Source organism: Hippoglossus stenolepis, chromosome 1 (genome assembly GCF_022539355.2).
Source record: "Hippoglossus stenolepis isolate QCI-W04-F060 chromosome 1, HSTE1.2, whole genome shotgun sequence".
Taxonomy (NCBI): domain Eukaryota; kingdom Metazoa; phylum Chordata; class Actinopteri; order Pleuronectiformes; family Pleuronectidae; genus Hippoglossus; species Hippoglossus stenolepis.
The window spans coordinates 30,151,255-30,168,225 of NC_061483.1; the positions used below are offsets into that span (position 1 = coordinate 30,151,255).

Below are 16,971 nucleotides of genomic sequence, written 5' to 3' on the forward strand. Positions count from 1 at the left end.
ACCACTAATTAACGGAGCCAGACTGGACGTCAGCCGAGAGGATCCTGGAGCTCTTGACCCAGAGGCTCTCTGGAAAAGAGCAGAGCCTCCTGATAGCCTACCACAACAAAGAAGCTGAACCTGATGCTGCAGACCCCTACCCTGAGCCCAGGGTTGGGGGAGAAGACCGGCCCCCTACTCACTGTAGCAAACACACACAAACCCTCTGTGTAGGGTCAACAGAGCAAAAAAAGAGACAATCTACAGAAACTGTGTGAAGAGCATCCACCAGTCCGGACTGAGCAACAGGCTGCCCACCGTGTGGTCTAAGAGGTGGGGCGAAAATGGACCCAACCCACAGTGAAGGATTTTATATAAACCTCCCCTCAAAAAATGGACTGGCGATCACCGGTGGAGAATTTTACACCGTGCCGTTGCTTTCAACACTTTTATTTCTGTTCTTAATCCCTCAGTTCTTAACAATTGCCCTTTTTGCGATGTGCGTGAGGCCGTTCATCATGTTTTTACAGAGTGCAAGAGACTGACAAGTCTCTTCTCTCTTTTAACGTTTTCTAGTCTTTTTAACGTTATTTCTACTGAGATGGTTTTTATCATGGGATCTGCATACAACAAATTAAACAAGGAGTTAAAGTGGCAGCTCCTCAACTTCCTCTCAGGTGAAGCCAAACTGGCAATTTACATAAGCAGGAAAAACAGAATAGAGAAGGGCAGGAAGCAATGGCAGTGTGGGTGACAAACCTCAGGGTAAGACTCCGACTCATGTTCAATTTTAACAAACATGTCTCTGATCTCGAGTCTTTTAAAAAATCCTGGTGTTTTAATATCATCTGCACTGTTACTAACAATCAGCTGTTTTTTCCACACTCTTTATCTGATTTATTGGATTTTATTTGCATCAGCACTTTATTGAGACATTCAGTTTGTAACAATGAAAATATCTTATAGTGTTTTTAAAAAATCTTTCTCTCTCTTTTACACACACATCTTTCTGTACTGCTTTGCCACTGTGATTGTAGTAAGGTACGATTGTGAGTGATTTATTACTTACCAAACCATTCACTAAATCATGTTTTCATCTGTCCTTTTGCAGAGGAAAAGACCCTTGAAATAAAATTGAGAATTGATCTTGATGTTCTCCAGTGAAAATGACGAGCTACAATCCTAGTGTTTCAGAGACATTTTTGATTTATTGTCCTAAGCAACTTGAAAAGACAAAAATAATTTACTCCCATACAACAACAAAATGAATAGGACCACAGTCATCAGTCTCACCTGGTCTTCACAGCAAGAACACATACTACTAGACTCATCTTTCACCAGGTGACAGATGATTTATCAGTCTACACTGAGCTCTACAACAGGTTTACTTAATTTGATATCTTAAATGTTCACTTGATTATTTTTACAATATTGTCTAAAACCTTTCCATAAATGCCACTTCAGGCCCACCGGGATAGTGAGTTTACGAATTCAGATGAAAGGGGAGGTGGTCTAAGACTTTTAAACTCCATTGTATACCGTAGTATTAATTAAACCGAACTTTAGCTATAACCTTAGATGTTGCTATTTTTCTCCATAAATAGTTCAGTTCTCTGTGGCCCCCCAAATAGCTCTCTCCATGTGAACCCTTCATTTATTTATAACAGTGACAGTAAAATAAAAAAAGATATAGAAATAAAATATTCACATTGCCCCTCATTACACTGGCAGTATAATAAGTCACAACTGCTTGTCCTGATACAAACAAAGAGATAGCATAAAAAGACCAGGATTTGATGTGAAATACTCTCATGCTGAATTTGAAGCAAGATGTAAATACCAGAGAGCTTTTAGCAGGGAACACTCACACAGCTAGATGCATACTGAATGTGGTTAACGTTGCCCTGCGCCCCCAAAAGTATGCTCTACATGAGAGGAAGGCCGACCTTTTCTTAGAAACAGGGCAGGAGCAGAGAGGAGGATGCCAGCACTGAGCCAAGGTGAAAGGCAGGAGAGAGACAGGACATAATTTAACACCCACAGCAAATTAAATCACTATTTTACATTCTCACAATATAGTTCCGACCTCATTATGATAATTTACTGTGTGTACCATGAACAAGACCTTCAAAGCCCTGTGAGTGGTTGAATGTGCAGGATACACCCTTGACTCTGAGCTCCCCTAGAGATTCCATCTCTCTACTATTTAGCCAATAATGCCAGACAGACGTTGATGAAATTGGCCTTGGGGCTGGCAGACGGTTCCCCGTGGATTAACTCTGGATGATATTTCATCAGGCCTTTAGTGTGACCCAATTACATCTCTAAACTGATGTGGGCCTATTTTCCTTTATGTGTCACTTATAAAGCACACAAAATGGCAGGTACATAATTTACAATCATCTTTATTGCACTGCTGTCCAGTCTTTTTTAGATGTGAGGCACCTCAAAGAGTGAAACAAATTCGGACTCAGTCAGTCACCTTGTTCATACATGTGCTGCTATTTGCTAGATGCTGGGAGGCTGAGCAAAGTCTGCAGAAGCAGCACTGGCTTCTACTATGCCTCACATCCACTGAACCCAGCTAGTTCACACTTACAACATGGCTGCACGCATGGCTCAGTTATGGCTCCATTGTGGTCTTAGTTCCTGCTGTGTTTGTTCATTTAGTCACAGATGCAGGTTTGCAGCTGTACTCTATTCTGCTTAATCATTTTACTACCCCAACAAGTTAGAATATTTTATTTTCTGTTTCAGTGCTTCATCCTCACTAAGCCTGTGTTTTTCCTCACCCCCAAATGGAGCTCATGCAAAACAATGATAAGCTGAGATATATGAGATAATGATAATGGCCGGGTCTGAGAGGTGCACTAGTTTCTTTGTATATGCAAAGACAAAGTCTGCAAATTAACGGCATTTGATAAAATTTTGATTGTAAGCCTACTATATATATATATATATATATGCACAAACAGAACTGGAGCATAAAATCAGTGGTGTGGATAAAAGACTGCGCGGTGCAGCTATGCTCAGTGGATGTTCTTCTCCCTCACTCTGTGCTACTGCTGAACTCTGAAGCATGCTTCACCCTCATCGTTTTACAGCATATGAAACAGGAGTTTATTTCAAAACCTCCACTCCACAGATTTTAAGCCGAGCGTGTCAATAAACTGTTGACTTTCACACTCCCTGCCACCATCTCTCTTGATGTCCAGCATATGAAAGTAAAAAGCATAGCTTAAAAGAAGCATAAAGTGCCTTTTCCAACAGATAATAAAATAAAACACAAATGTTTATTTGTCTGAGGAAATTGTGGTAAAGGGACTCGGGAGCTAATGTGGAACTCAGTATTGTGCTAAATGGCTCTTGTACTGTATGTGGATTCCTGTAAGCATAGGCACTTCATAACATGCAACTGACAATCATTTCATAGATGATAAATGCTTTCAGTGCAGATACATAAGTCAAAGACAGATTCAATTAAAGTTGCAGTGTGTAGAATTTAGTGACATAAAGTGGGGAAGTGTCATGTTGCAGCTGAATACCCCTCACCTCATCCTCCCCTTCCAAACATGACAGAGAACCCCTTTCACCTAAATCTTAGACACTGAGCCTTTAAGTGCAACAACGAAAAGAACACCTCAGCTTGTTCTAAACTAATAGCTGAGACAGGCAAAGCAAACAAGATTATAGATTTATGAACACAAGCAGTGTGTTGGTGTGCACGTGTGTTTGCATTTTGTATAGCAACAGTAGAGGACATGCTGTGCCAATAACACATAAACAAGCATGACTGCTACTGTAAAGGCTAAATGGCAATAGATTGTCTGAGCATTACTGCTCAGTGCATATACTCAGACGCTGAATCTCAAGCAAGTCAATCAGGTCCTGCGAGAAAGTCACAACTCTATAAAACAAACAAAGTCTTTGTGAGTGGTTTAAAATAAATAGACAAAGGCTTCCTTTCTGACATCTTGTGTGAGGTAAAGGGACACACCAGAGATCTGATAATGTGATTCCATAGAGTTAAGGAACTTGTAAGAATCACATGAAAAAAAATGATAACTGAAGCAGCGGAAACACACTATGATATTGCACACTTCCATGGGTCACACTTCAAAAACCCAGGATCCTACACTTCCCATTGTGCAAGTAGCATCTTTGGACTTCATTGGTGGAACAATACCTGACTTGTGGTGCAGTTTATTCAATTTGTCAAGACGAGGAAGGTGATTATTAAAAAATATTGATGTATGAAATATTGTTTCTCTTATGTTTCACTTTTCAGCTGTTTACTCAGTCGGCAGTTTTATAGGAACCTCTTACTTAATGTTCAGTGTCTGTTCAGACTCTGACCGTGATGGCAGCTGGAATTTCAGAGGTAAGTTGACTGCATTAGTGAAAACTGTGTGTCCTGACAAATGTTATTTTATTTTAAAATAAAAGTTTGGCCAGTGGGCAGCTCCACATTTTTTTTTTTTTTAAGTGATAAGACGTTAAAAGGATGGCACCAACCCGACTGTCAATATTTTGTAATGGCCTCGCTTGGCAGATGTCACAGTTGGCGAACACTGTTTTTATTTCAGCTAAGAGTCTTTCTATTCTTCCTATTAGATAATTTCAAGCTCTGAAATATATTTAGGTTGCATGTATGCACAGCATGTCTGAGTCCTACACACAGTTTTCAACGATGTTCAGCTCAGGGCAACGTGAGGACTGTTCCAAAGGTTTTAGCTTGTGTTTTGTGAAGCCATTTATATCCAGAATTTGCTGATATCTACTGTATTTAAAAAAAAATGTCCTTTGTCTGTGCAGTGTTTCCTGTGACAGCCTCACAACCCCAAAGATTAATATTTCTGCTAGGGCTATCCTTTTATCAGAGAAATAAGCAAAGAAGAAGAAATCGCCTTAGAACCAATTGTACAACTTGATGTACAAAATGTGTAATTTTAGATTGTTCTTGGTCAGATATGTTTGGTTTTAATTAGTTGTTTGATGATATACAAATCAGTGTGAAATGAGATTCACTCGCAATTGGTCGAGCACATGTATTGGTGGGACTTTGATACAATGGCTCCACTGCACAATCACTACAGTGCAGACTGGCTCCAAATTACATCATCAGCAAAAGATGGCAGCGCCCATATCCAGGATATTTTGGCTTCATTTTTGTACAGTGGGAGAAAGTGGAGACACGTCAGCCATCTTTATATACAATCATTGATTTCAGCTATTAGTAGTAAGTACTCTGGTAGCGAATAATTTATCTTATAATATGGAACACATTTCACCTTTACATAACTATAAAACTACTGTCCAGTCAGAGACGGCCTGGAGAAACAAAAGCTTGGGGATTTACCGCTAGCTCAAAAATGACACTGGAGTTAACTCTGCATGAATGCATGTAAACTGATTTTGACATGAAAAATCAGTGGAGGGTCCATTTCTACTTGATATGTGCTCAATCATAATTTTTATAGTTTAAGCATTATGTAATGACAACACTGAATGTGAGTGATTGTGGCCTTGATTGTTTCTTGAATTTGTGGATACCTCATCTTACAAGGTGTGGAGAAATTGTGCACTATCACTTAATTAGTCACCCACAACGTGGCATTATGTTCTTACACAGTGTTTCTGTGTACAGGATGTTGTCAACACATAATGGCTAAACCTTTGTATGATTATGGTTTATTACAACTTGGTTGTTGTTTTTGTAGCTTTGGTGAGCATTTCTTTTGGTCATTGTACCAGCAGCTGAGATCTGGAAACACCATGATAAACATGAGCAGTCAGGTAATCAGCTAAGTATTAAACTGTGCTATTATGTGGTTACACTTGCTGACAGCTAAAGACACGTGTATTACTACTTTTTAATGTTATTTATGTTCTCAGATCTTTGCTCTGTCAGCAATGAATATGCTGACAATTAAATGACAAAACTACAGGGATACAAGTTGTAATGACCTGGAATTATGCTTTCAGTTAGAACAATAGGTGAGGCCAACAATTACAGACTATGGATTTTTACATGATACGATGTCTCCATGTGGAACATTGACATTTTTTTATTTCATAATCCAGTCTTGTGGAAGTTATAAAAGCAAAGCCTGATTATGGTGTATTACTTCACAACTTTGGGTTCAGGTTGTGCCACTTCTCTTCTTCGTGTGCTGATTTCTCAAGGCATAAAGGGAAAGCGCGGTCAGTTGAGGCTGGCGTCCACTTGCCATTAGGGATTGTTTAGTCCAACAGGAATGTAAGACAGGCCCAGGGCTCCTGAAGACACCTCTAGGTACGTAGATACAAAAAGCCAATTTTATGTGCTTTACTCTGTAGTTACAATATTGTCACTCCGTCAATGGCTTAGTCAGCAGACAGAATCCCAGAATTATCTCCCTCTGGACATTTCTTATGAGTGCGATTCATGCCCAGGCCTTTTTGTTTGTATGTTATTCTCTCCTCTGTGAAGGGATAGTTCTGTGAAGTACCAGAGAGGTTTTCTCTACATTTACCACTGCAGAATGCTCTAAGTACCACACTGAACCTTTTTGAAGGAACAAAAGAATAAAAATCAACTTCAACACACTCGTATTATAGCAGAAACATTTTTGAATTTGTATTCAAGGAAAATAACTTTTGAACAGAAGAAGTACAGTCTTATGTGCTTCTTCATCATTTAAGTCTTTAAAATTATACAAATTTCTCTATAAAAAGCAAATATTCAATATATTTTGACTAACCAGATTTTTGGCTTGCTTGTGCCTTTTGGGAATGAAATAGTTTGTGGAGTCATCAAGGTTTCATTCTGATTCACAGCCTCACTACAGAAACCTTGAAGAACAATCTTTTTCTTGTATGGTTTCCTGGAGGAAAACACATATACATGGTATGAATATGTATATGAGTATTTCAGTCGTCCAGGTGCTGTTCCTCCCATGTGGAGGTGGGGATTGCACTGTAGGGGTCCATGATCACCTTGGCACAGCGGATGATCATGGCCATAAGCAGTAGGCAGAGGAAGGCAATGCAGGCCAGAGTCAGGCCCTGGTCCACATCCACGAAGGCTGGCTCCACTGTGCCTTCCACCTCCATGACGGATGTTGTCTGCTGCTGTCCTCAGACACACCCACACATCCTGCTGTCATCCTGAAGCCCCAACTGGAGATGCACAGAGAGAAGAAGAAGAAGGAAGTGTCACACAGAGGTCAGAGAGATGTGAGAGAACAGGGGATTTAAGTCATAACATGATGCTCAAATTGCCAGAGGCTGCATTCACATCAACAGCTTAAATTTTTCAGTGGCCACGTACACACCTGGTATTAACATGTGGTTCAGCAGCTCTAAGTACAGATGGGAACGCATTCAGATGTGTCCACATTCTTTTAGAATATGAAGGACTTCCTTCTCAGCTGACGTCCTCTGAGCCGCTGCAGTTTCACTACGAATCGAACATGTTTTTTCTCTTCTCGTTGATTTTTGTTACCACCGGCACGATATCAACTCTGATAACCACGTAATGATCAATACTTTCCTTAAATTGGTCAAATCTTTTTTCAAAGCTCCACAAGATTCATTCAGACTCTCCTGATTTGTCTCTATATTCCTTCTTTCGCTAGCTCGTGTCCACACACACACACACACACACACACACACACACACACACACACACACACACCACACACACACACACGGCATCGGACACAGACTGGCTCAAAACAACATTGTTTGGTCTTAACTAACACAAATGACGAACATGATCATTTGTATGTAGAGCGGGGAATTGAGATCCGATCACAAGTGGTCACAGGAGACACACACTGTAAGAAAAGTCCGTGAAATTAACAGTGAAGTGCTGTAAAATCATGACATAAAAATATTGTAAATGGAAAAACAATGAAGCAGGGTTTAATTTACAGTAATATTTTGTAAAATACTGAACGTAACATAACTGTTAATTTTAAGGTAAAAATATGCTAAAATAATCATATTTCTTTGTAGAATTTACAGATTACTGTAGTTTAAACAAAGAAAAACTGTAATACAAAAAGCAATACAATACAGTTAAAATTACAACACGACAGTGTTAAAAACAATTTTTTTATACAGAATAAAACTATTACATTTTACAAATTTATATGTTATACTTTACAGATAATATGTACAAATACAGCTAAATTATGTTAATATGAGGGGTTTAAAAAAACAGATGATGTGTCTGTTTAGAATTGAGTAGGCCTATATTTAACAATATATCAGTAGGGTCATAATAATAATAATAGTAATGATAACTTTATTTGTGTAGCACTTATCTAAACGAGGTTACAAAGTGCTTCACACAAAAGTCCATGGCAAAAATGAATTTAAGAGCCAAATCATAACATAATAAGGTGAAGACCTTAAGTTTAAAGAGAAACCCAACAGTTCCCACAATGAGCAAGCACTTAAGGATAAAAACTTTTCTTGTTATTATGGTAATTACTAGTGATTAGTTTCGAGAAATAGTTTGATGAGAATTTTGAGGCACTATGTTCATTTAAGATATACGTGAACTTTTATGTAACTTTTTTTGGGTAACGTTGAACAGGGAGTCAAACTTAACACAGAGGGCGTGATGGACTAGACATGTAAACCACGAGGTCCCAACTTTGACACATAAATGAGTTATAATTCGTTAATAGCCTGGTTAAATAATTATTTCATTATAGTATTTTGAGAGTCAACAAAGTATTTGGTAGAATCTTCGGAACAAAAAATGCCTCCCAAGTCTTCTAAAACCGTGCTGACTAACGACTCAGAGGCTAAGGCTACTATAGCAAGAACACTGTGGACACTAGCATGCTACAGGCATTCCGGGAGATTGTCAAGGAAGTTATTCAAGAAGAGAATAGCGGTCTCCGTGAAGAGATCAAGCGGGCCATCTCTCTGATAAAAACTGCCCTAGATGAATGCAGTGACAAACTATGTGAGCATGACGAAGGGCTGAATGACTTGGATACCCGCTTGGAGGCGATGGAGACGCGATACGCAAATTTGAGCCAAAAAACTACAGGAGAAGACTGATGATCTGGAAAATAGAGGAGGACGATGCAATCTACGTATCATAGGAGTGCCAGAGGGTTTGGAAAAGGGAAATCCTACACAGTTCATCACCGGGGTTCTACACAACGTTCTTGGGGGTCCTAATGGCGTGGAGGAGCCCCCGATTCTGGACAGGGCTCATCATGCCACGGCTCAGGTACCTCGTGAGGGGGACCGACCGCGCCCGTTCATCCTGCGGGTTCACGGGCTGTCGATGCGTGGCGATTTCTTTTCCCATCAACCAGACAATACAATTTTTTTCTCTCCGATGCATCAAACATACTCGGATATCAATTACTTTTTCGTTGAGAAAAAGCTATTATCTAATGTCAAAGTATGCATGTATAATAGTATTGTTATATCCGATCATAGCCCTCTGGTTTTAGAGCTCAGTTTTCCGAATCAAAATTCTGTTTACTCATGACGGCTATATGCTCTCTTGTTATCTGATGAAGGACAATTCCAAACAGATTGACATTTTTCTGAAAAACATTATATACATTATTATATAAACAAATATAACTACTGATGTAACTTATAGTATCATTTGGGAAAGTTAAAAGGCATTCTTATGGGGCCATATCATTTCATACTGTTCGTTCACTAATAAACAAAGACAGAAACGTCTAACTGAATTAACGGACCTCATAATGAAATTGGATCAACAACACTCAGCCACCCCCTCTCCAGATCTTTACAAACAAAGGCTAAATTTACAAACAGAATTTAATGTACTTTCAACTAAACAATCTGAACAGATGCTATTTAGATCTAGGCGGTCATGGTATGAGCATGGACATCACATTACATTTTGTAATAGTAATGAATTTCAATGTACATTTTACATTCCCGCTCAAATAAACGGCTGTGTTTGAATTTCAAGCACTCACTGACTAGTAGAGATTCATTCTGATTGGACTAGAGCAGCCAGATCGGCGAAGTTTACTGCTCATGCCTGAATGCGCGCCCCCACTCCTCGCCCACTTCGCCACAACCCCCGCTCATTTCTATCGGGTTCACAATGAGCCGGCATCCTCTGTTACTTCTAAAGCCGTTGTTACAGATTTCAAATGTGCCATTCCGCTGTGTGAGCGCCAATGTCAAACAGTGACAGAACTTATATCCCACTTAAAGGAGCATTTAGTGGAGGGGCGACCCATGGCATGTCCAGTAACTGGTTGTAAAAATACGTTCAGTGTGAAATCATCATTTACTGCTCATATGTCCAGGAAACATAGAGCATGTTCGGTGGATAGCATAAGTGACATGTACAGGGAAACTATTTCTCAGTCTTCTTCTGTCATTGCATGTGAAGATCCTGGAGATTGCGGGAGAAAATCAAAATATCATTGAGATACACAAAAACAAACCTATTAAGCATATCCCGCAGAACATCGTTGATGAGAGCCTGAAAAACTGCAGGTGCATTTGTAAGGCCGAATGGCATGACCAAGTATTCAAAGTGTCCTAGGGGAGTGTTAAAACCAGTCTTCCACTCATCCCCCTCCTTGAGTCTAACCAGATGGTAGGCGTTGCGGAGGTCCTTGGAAAAGATGGTCGCTTCATGAAGGGGCCCGAAGGCTGAGTCAATGAGTGGGAGGGGATACTTATTTTTTACAGTGATATCATTCAACCCTCTATAGTCAATACAGGGGCGAAGCGATTTATCCTTCTTATCCACAAAAAATATTCCTGCCCCCATTGGTGAGGAAGAGGGACGAATAAGACCGGTAGCCAGAGAGTCAGTGATATATGTCTCCATGGCATCCCTTTCGGGTTTGGACAAATTATAAAGCTTGCTGGACGGATAGGGGGCGCCAGGGAGCAAATCGATACCACAATCGTAGGGTCTGTGAGGTGGAAGAGACAAGGCACGGTCTTTACTAAATACCTCCTGGAGGTTATGATACTCAGAGGGGACAGAGGTGCGATCATTCAAGATTCAAGATTCAAGATTCAATCTTGAATGATCGCGTGGGTGGAAACGGTGTGGTTGCTATCGAGGGGGGAATGGCAAACAGTGAGAGTGACAGAAAAGGCTCCAATTTGTAATGGAGGAGGTAGACCAGTCTATGTGTGGATTGTGGAGTTTAAGCCAAGGGAGACCTAACACTAGCGGAGAAATAGGAGATGGGATAATGTAAAGTGATATTGTTTCGTGATGGTTACCAGAAAGCAGAAGTGACACTGGGACAGTACGGTGAGTGACACGGGCAAGGAGCCTCCCATCGAGAGCAAACACATTCTTGGGTTCAGGAAGGGGCTCAGAGGGAAGATTTGACTGAGTAATGTAGTCCGAGTCAATGAAATTGTCATCCGCACCGGAGTCAACAAGGACTAAAAGAAGTAGTGAGACCTGAGACCACGAGACAGTACCTTTGAGCTGCAGGCGGGGAGGAGATGAAACAACTGAAGAATGGCTCACCAGCGCTCCTCCTGTGGCTGATGAGCCTGCCATTTTGTCAAGGCCGGACAGTGGGCTACCCGATGACCGTCCTGGCCACAGTAAATACAGAGCTTCTGGAGGTGACGACGTTGACATTCTGTCGGTGTGAGCCTCATCCTCCCCAGCTGCATGGGTTCCTCAGTGCAGAGGGGTGAAGAGGCTGTCCGCGGAGGAATCACGCAGGAGGACGATGGTGGAAGAGGAAAGTCCGCAGGTCCCTGATGGTGAGGGCTCATTGTCCGACTCAAGGGAGGGGTGTGGCTCTCCCTGCCTGATCTCTCCCTGCGTCTTTCACGGAGGCGATTATCTAATCGAACGGCCAAAGAAATGTATTTGTCTAGGGAGGTGGTTTCGTCCCGAGCAGCTAGCTCATCCTTAGCTCCTCCCTAAGACCACGGAGAAAAACCCCTTGTAGCGCTCTCTCATCCCTCCCGCTCTCGACTGCGAGAATGCGGAAGTCAATCCAATATGTAGCCACCGAGTTATAGCCTTGACGCAAAGAGAGGAGCCGGCTACTGGCTTCCTCCGGAGCCGGAGCTGGAGCTGGAGCTGGAGCTGGAGCGTGGACAGGAGCCGTCAGCGTGGTTAGGTGAGTGGAAAGCTGGTCCATGCGGCCACCGATCTGTGCCACGTTGGAGGACAGGTTGCGGAGAACTTCCATAACCTCTTGTAAAGCCTTCTCGTGCTGCCCCACGCGAGCTCCTTGGGTGGATACAAGCCACTGAGGGGATAATTTTGATGGCGTGCCGGCGAGTCAGCCTTTCAAACTCGGCTGCTGCTGCCACAACCACCGGCATGGTGCCTGTTAGCACACACGCCACACACACACACACACGCCACACGCAGAGAAGCTAAGACAGGAGTAATATGATCTCTCCTTCTAGTTCACTCGTGCTGCAGCATTTTGGACCAACTGGAGGCTTTACACAGACTTACTGGGACATCCTGACAATAAAGAATTACAATATTCCAGTCCAGAGTTAACAAATGCATGGACTACTTTCTCAGCATCATTCTGAGACAGGATGTTTTTAGTAGTAACAATATTTCGCAGGTGGAAGAAAGCTGTCCTAGAGACTTGTTTTATATGTGGGTCAAATGACATGTCCTGGTCAAACATAACTCCAAGGTTCCTCACAGTGGAGCTAGGGACCAAACTAAGACCATCCAAGGTCACTACATTACATGTTTTTCCTTTAGCTGAAGCTTTTATCCAAAGCAACTTACAATAAGTGCATTCAACCATGAGGGTACAAACCCAGAACAACAAGAATCAATTAAGTAAGACAGTGTTTCTGTGACATGTTTAGGGCCAAATACAATGACATCAGTTTTGCCTGAATTTAGAAGTAAGCAGTTCTGGGTCATCCAGGCCTTGATGTTCTTGAGACATTCCTGAAGTTGAACTAAGTGATTAGATTCATCAGGCTTCACCCAGTACAGCTGGGTGTCGTCTGCGTAACAATGGAAGTGTACTTGGTACTTTCCGATGATGTTGCCTAAAGGGAGCATATGTAATGTGAAGAGTATGATACAAGGACAGAGCCTTGTGGCACTCCATGACTAACTTGTGTGTGAATGGAGGAGTCATTGTAACATTAACAAATTTAAATCTATCTGATAAATAAGATAAGATAAGAAGTCCTTTATTAGTCCCGCAATAGGGAAATTTGCAATGTTACAGCAGCAGAAGACATCACATAAGTAGCATGCAGTACTTGGGTGAAGGAATATAAAGAAATAGAAATATACAACAATATATAGAAAAAATAGAAATGTGATTAAACCTGTATATACAGTGTAATGAGATATATGTACAGTAAATGGATTGCACATAATTGTTTATAATGCAGAGCAATTTGTGACAAATGAATCCAGTACAGTGAATATTGCACAGTTGAGAATGTTAAAGTGACAGTCCATAGTGGTGGTGCATGTAGTTTTACTCGGAGTAGAGCTGGTTGTACAGTCTTACTGCTGCAGGCAGGAACAACCTGTGATACCTCTCCTTCAGACACTTAGGGTGGATCAGTCTTGTGCTGAAGGAGCTGCCCAGTGCTGTGATGGTGTCCTGCAGGGAGTGGGACTGGTTGTCCATGAGAGAAGACTGCTTCGCCATCATCCTCCTCTGTCCCCCCACCTCCACTGGGTCAAGCGGGTATCCCAGGACCGAGCTGGCCCTCCTAATCAGTCTTTCCAGTCTGTTCCTGTCAGCAGTTGAAATGCTGCTGCCCCAGCAAACTATTCCAAAGAAGATGGCAGATGCCACCACAGTCTTAAAAAGTCTTCAGGAGCGCCCCCTGCACTCCAAAAGACCTCAGTCTCCTGAGCAGATACAGTCTGCTCTGGCCCTTCATAAAGTGTGCACTGGCATGATCGATCCAGTCCAGTTTATTGTTCAGGTGAACACCCAGGTACTTATATGAGGGCAGTGACTCTATGTCCCTTCCGTGGATGTTCACCGGTATCGAGTTGGAGTGTCTGCTCCTGCGGAAATCCACCACCAGTTTTTTGGTTTTCCCCGCATTGATCTGGAGGCAGTTCCGCTGGCACCAGAATGTGTGAGGCAGGTAGTGGCCAGTGGCTGTTTGGGTAGGAGGATAGCATCAAGCATCTGAGACACTAGAGCATGATGTGCAATTGGTTCCCCTGATGATATAAGGAATTGTCTGTGTTTCCAAATCGTGCCAAAATCATGTACTACACCAAATGCATATCTACTGTCAGTGTAGATATTCACCCTTTTTCCTTTAGCCAATTTGCATGCTTCAATGAGAGCAGTGAGCTCTGCTGCTTGTGCAGACAGAGAAGCAGGGAGTGGTCGTGCAATCATTGTATCAGGTGCCGTTACCACAGAGAAACCAACCTGATTTGCCCCCGTGTCTGAATTGCGAGACGCTGATCCATCCATAAACAGTTCAAAGTCTGGATGCTGCAATGGTGTTTCCTGTAAGTCTGGTCTGGGGGAACAAACTTCAGTTATTGTTACTACACAGTTGTGTTGTTCACCATCTCCTTCTGTTGGAAGAAGAGTAGCTGGGTTTAGAACATTACATATTTTCACAGTGATATTAGGCATTTCTAACAGAATAGCATGAAGCATGAAGCCAGCGTGCAGCAGACAAATGAGATGTCTTTTGTTTCAACAAAATCATAGACACAGCATTTGGGACCAGCAGTGTGAGTGGGGAGTATCCTACTAAATCCCTGGATGCCATTACAGCCTTCTCTGCAGCTGCTACAGCTCTAAGACAAGTAAGGAGGCCTGCAGCAACAGGACGTTTTGCTGAGGAAAATGCCACAGGTCTCTGTTTGCCACCATGTTCTTGGAGTAGCACTAATGTCATGTAGCCCCCCTTCTTGTAAACTGCCTGTGTGAAGGGTCGGTCAGGGTTCGGTAGTCCTAAAGTCAGGGGTCGTTTGTAAGGTCAGTTTCAAGTCAGTGAAAGCTTTCTCTGCGTCATCAGTCCATGTCACCTTACTAAATGCTTGTAGGCCTTGCCCGTGTGCGATTGCGCTGAGGGGCGCCTCGAGGACAGCATAGTTGGGAATAAATGATTTGCAATACGAGCACATTCCCAGGAATGACATAACTTGTTTCTTGTAACAGGTTTAGGAATCTTTTGAATTACTGTTACTCTCTAAGGGGGAGGGATTTGCCCTCTACTGTGATCACATGCCCTAAAAATGAAACTTGTTCTTTTACAAACTGCAGTATTTTCAGGCTTGCCTTGTGGCCTTCTGCAGCTAAATGTTTTAAGAGAGCCACAGTATCCTTTTCACATTGTTCTTTAGTTGGAGCACAAATCATTAAATCATCAACATATTGTGAAAGTGCACTTCCTGGTGTTATCTCTAATGAGCTTAAGCTTTCTTTTAGTGCCTGGTTGTTAATGGTCGGTGATTCACAATACCCCTGACATAGGCGTGTGAATATATAACTTTCTCTGTTGAACTCAAACGCAAACCAATATTGGCTGTCTTTATCAATTTGAACGCTGAAAAATGCATTTGCCAGATCAACAACAGAGAACCATTTACTATCCGGCAGAACTTGCCAAAGGATTGTTTAAGGATTTGGAACAGACGGAGAAAACTGTTGACATTTTATTGCTATTTCATATATCAATAGACAATGTGAAAGATTTAATCGAACATTGCATGACTTGTTGCGCACCCTCCCCCAGGAAAAGAAGAAAAAAAATTTAAAATACCTAAGTCTATCTTCATGTTAAGGAACGGCTCCAGCAGGAAGCAAAACAAAGGAACAGACACTATCAGCCAACAGCAACTTCCCTTATCGCTCCTGGAACCCTGGTCTACAGGAAAAGTCATCCCATATGAGGCCACAAAATTCAGGACGCCAGGGATCCAGCTGTGTATGTGGTGGTGAAAAACATGGATGAAGAAGGAAGGGTATACAAAATATGCCCCAGCGATGGTGCTGGCCCAGAAAAGAATCTTAACAGGTCAGAGCTTAGGGTTTTACCGACCGCCATCACAAATAGGCCCATGACCCAAAACCAACCGGTACCTGATCCAGGCCTGGTCGATGATCCACCATATTTTAATAAAGAGGACGAAGACAGTGACTCAGATGTGGTCATAATCACCATGGAATCTGAGTGGCTCTGAGTTCAGGCCCCCTCCCTCACTCCCCATGAGCTAAATGGTCAAACCATGGGCACAGAATAGCTATGGCACCCTATTATCCAGTTCAGATCACAGCCAAGAAAATGGCCCTAACAATGTTAAAATAATAGCAACAGGGCAGCCAAACATAGTGCAAAGTCAGCCCAAAAGGAACACAGCTGGGCTTCACACTAACCCAAATCATCACGTTGTTGAGACAGTGTTTAGACCCTGGTTGTAATTTGTCACCGAGACGCTGACCTTTTGAAATGGGGGCCATTGTAATGAGGTTAATCCTAAATAAAAGCTTTAGCTAAACAGGATAATTTTAGCAGTCAGAATATTATTTTTTGCATAGGTTTCGAATTAATATTTTCTTTTCTTTTATTTATTTTCTTTAGTTACTTTTCCAGTTATGTTTATATGTCATTGTAGATATAAGATCACAGCTCTAATTTACCTGACAGAACGGCGATGTCTATAGGACGCGGGGAGTGGGGGAAGATTATTTAGGGACACCGGTAGTAGCTCTCTCCCTCTTTCTCTCTCTCCACTGCCGGTCCTGTAAGGAAGTGTAGCGTGGGCGCAGTAGGTGTGGACGCCAATGGTTTGTTGCGGTAAGTTTTATTAACTGAAAGTCACTTTAATGTAAATGGGGATCAGGCAGAAAACGTTGAGTAAACATTAAGCACATTTCTGTCCATAGAGCCAAGAGTACAGCTGTGTGCATGTGTGTGAGATGGTATCAGCGTCGCCATGGACTGGGGGGGAAATGAGTTTTGTTTTTGGTGCTGCGATTCAGGTGCTGTCCAATTAACAAAACACTACACAGA

General features: G+C 42.0%; 1 protein-coding gene across 1 annotated transcript in view; it reads right to left on the bottom strand.

Moving 5' to 3' along the window:
• Positions 1–6,131: 6,131 nt before the first annotated feature.
• LOC118105873 (cortexin domain-containing 1) overlaps positions 6,132–16,971 on the bottom strand; it is a 29,582-nt gene continuing 18,742 nt past the window's right edge. Inside the window, exon 2 of the mRNA XM_035153889.2 lies at positions 6,132–7,140. Coding sequence (XP_035009780.1) covers positions 6,892–7,074 — 183 coding nt within the window. The 5' untranslated portion in view covers positions 7,075–7,140 and the 3' untranslated portion in view covers positions 6,132–6,891. The remainder of the gene's footprint in view (positions 7,141–16,971) is intronic.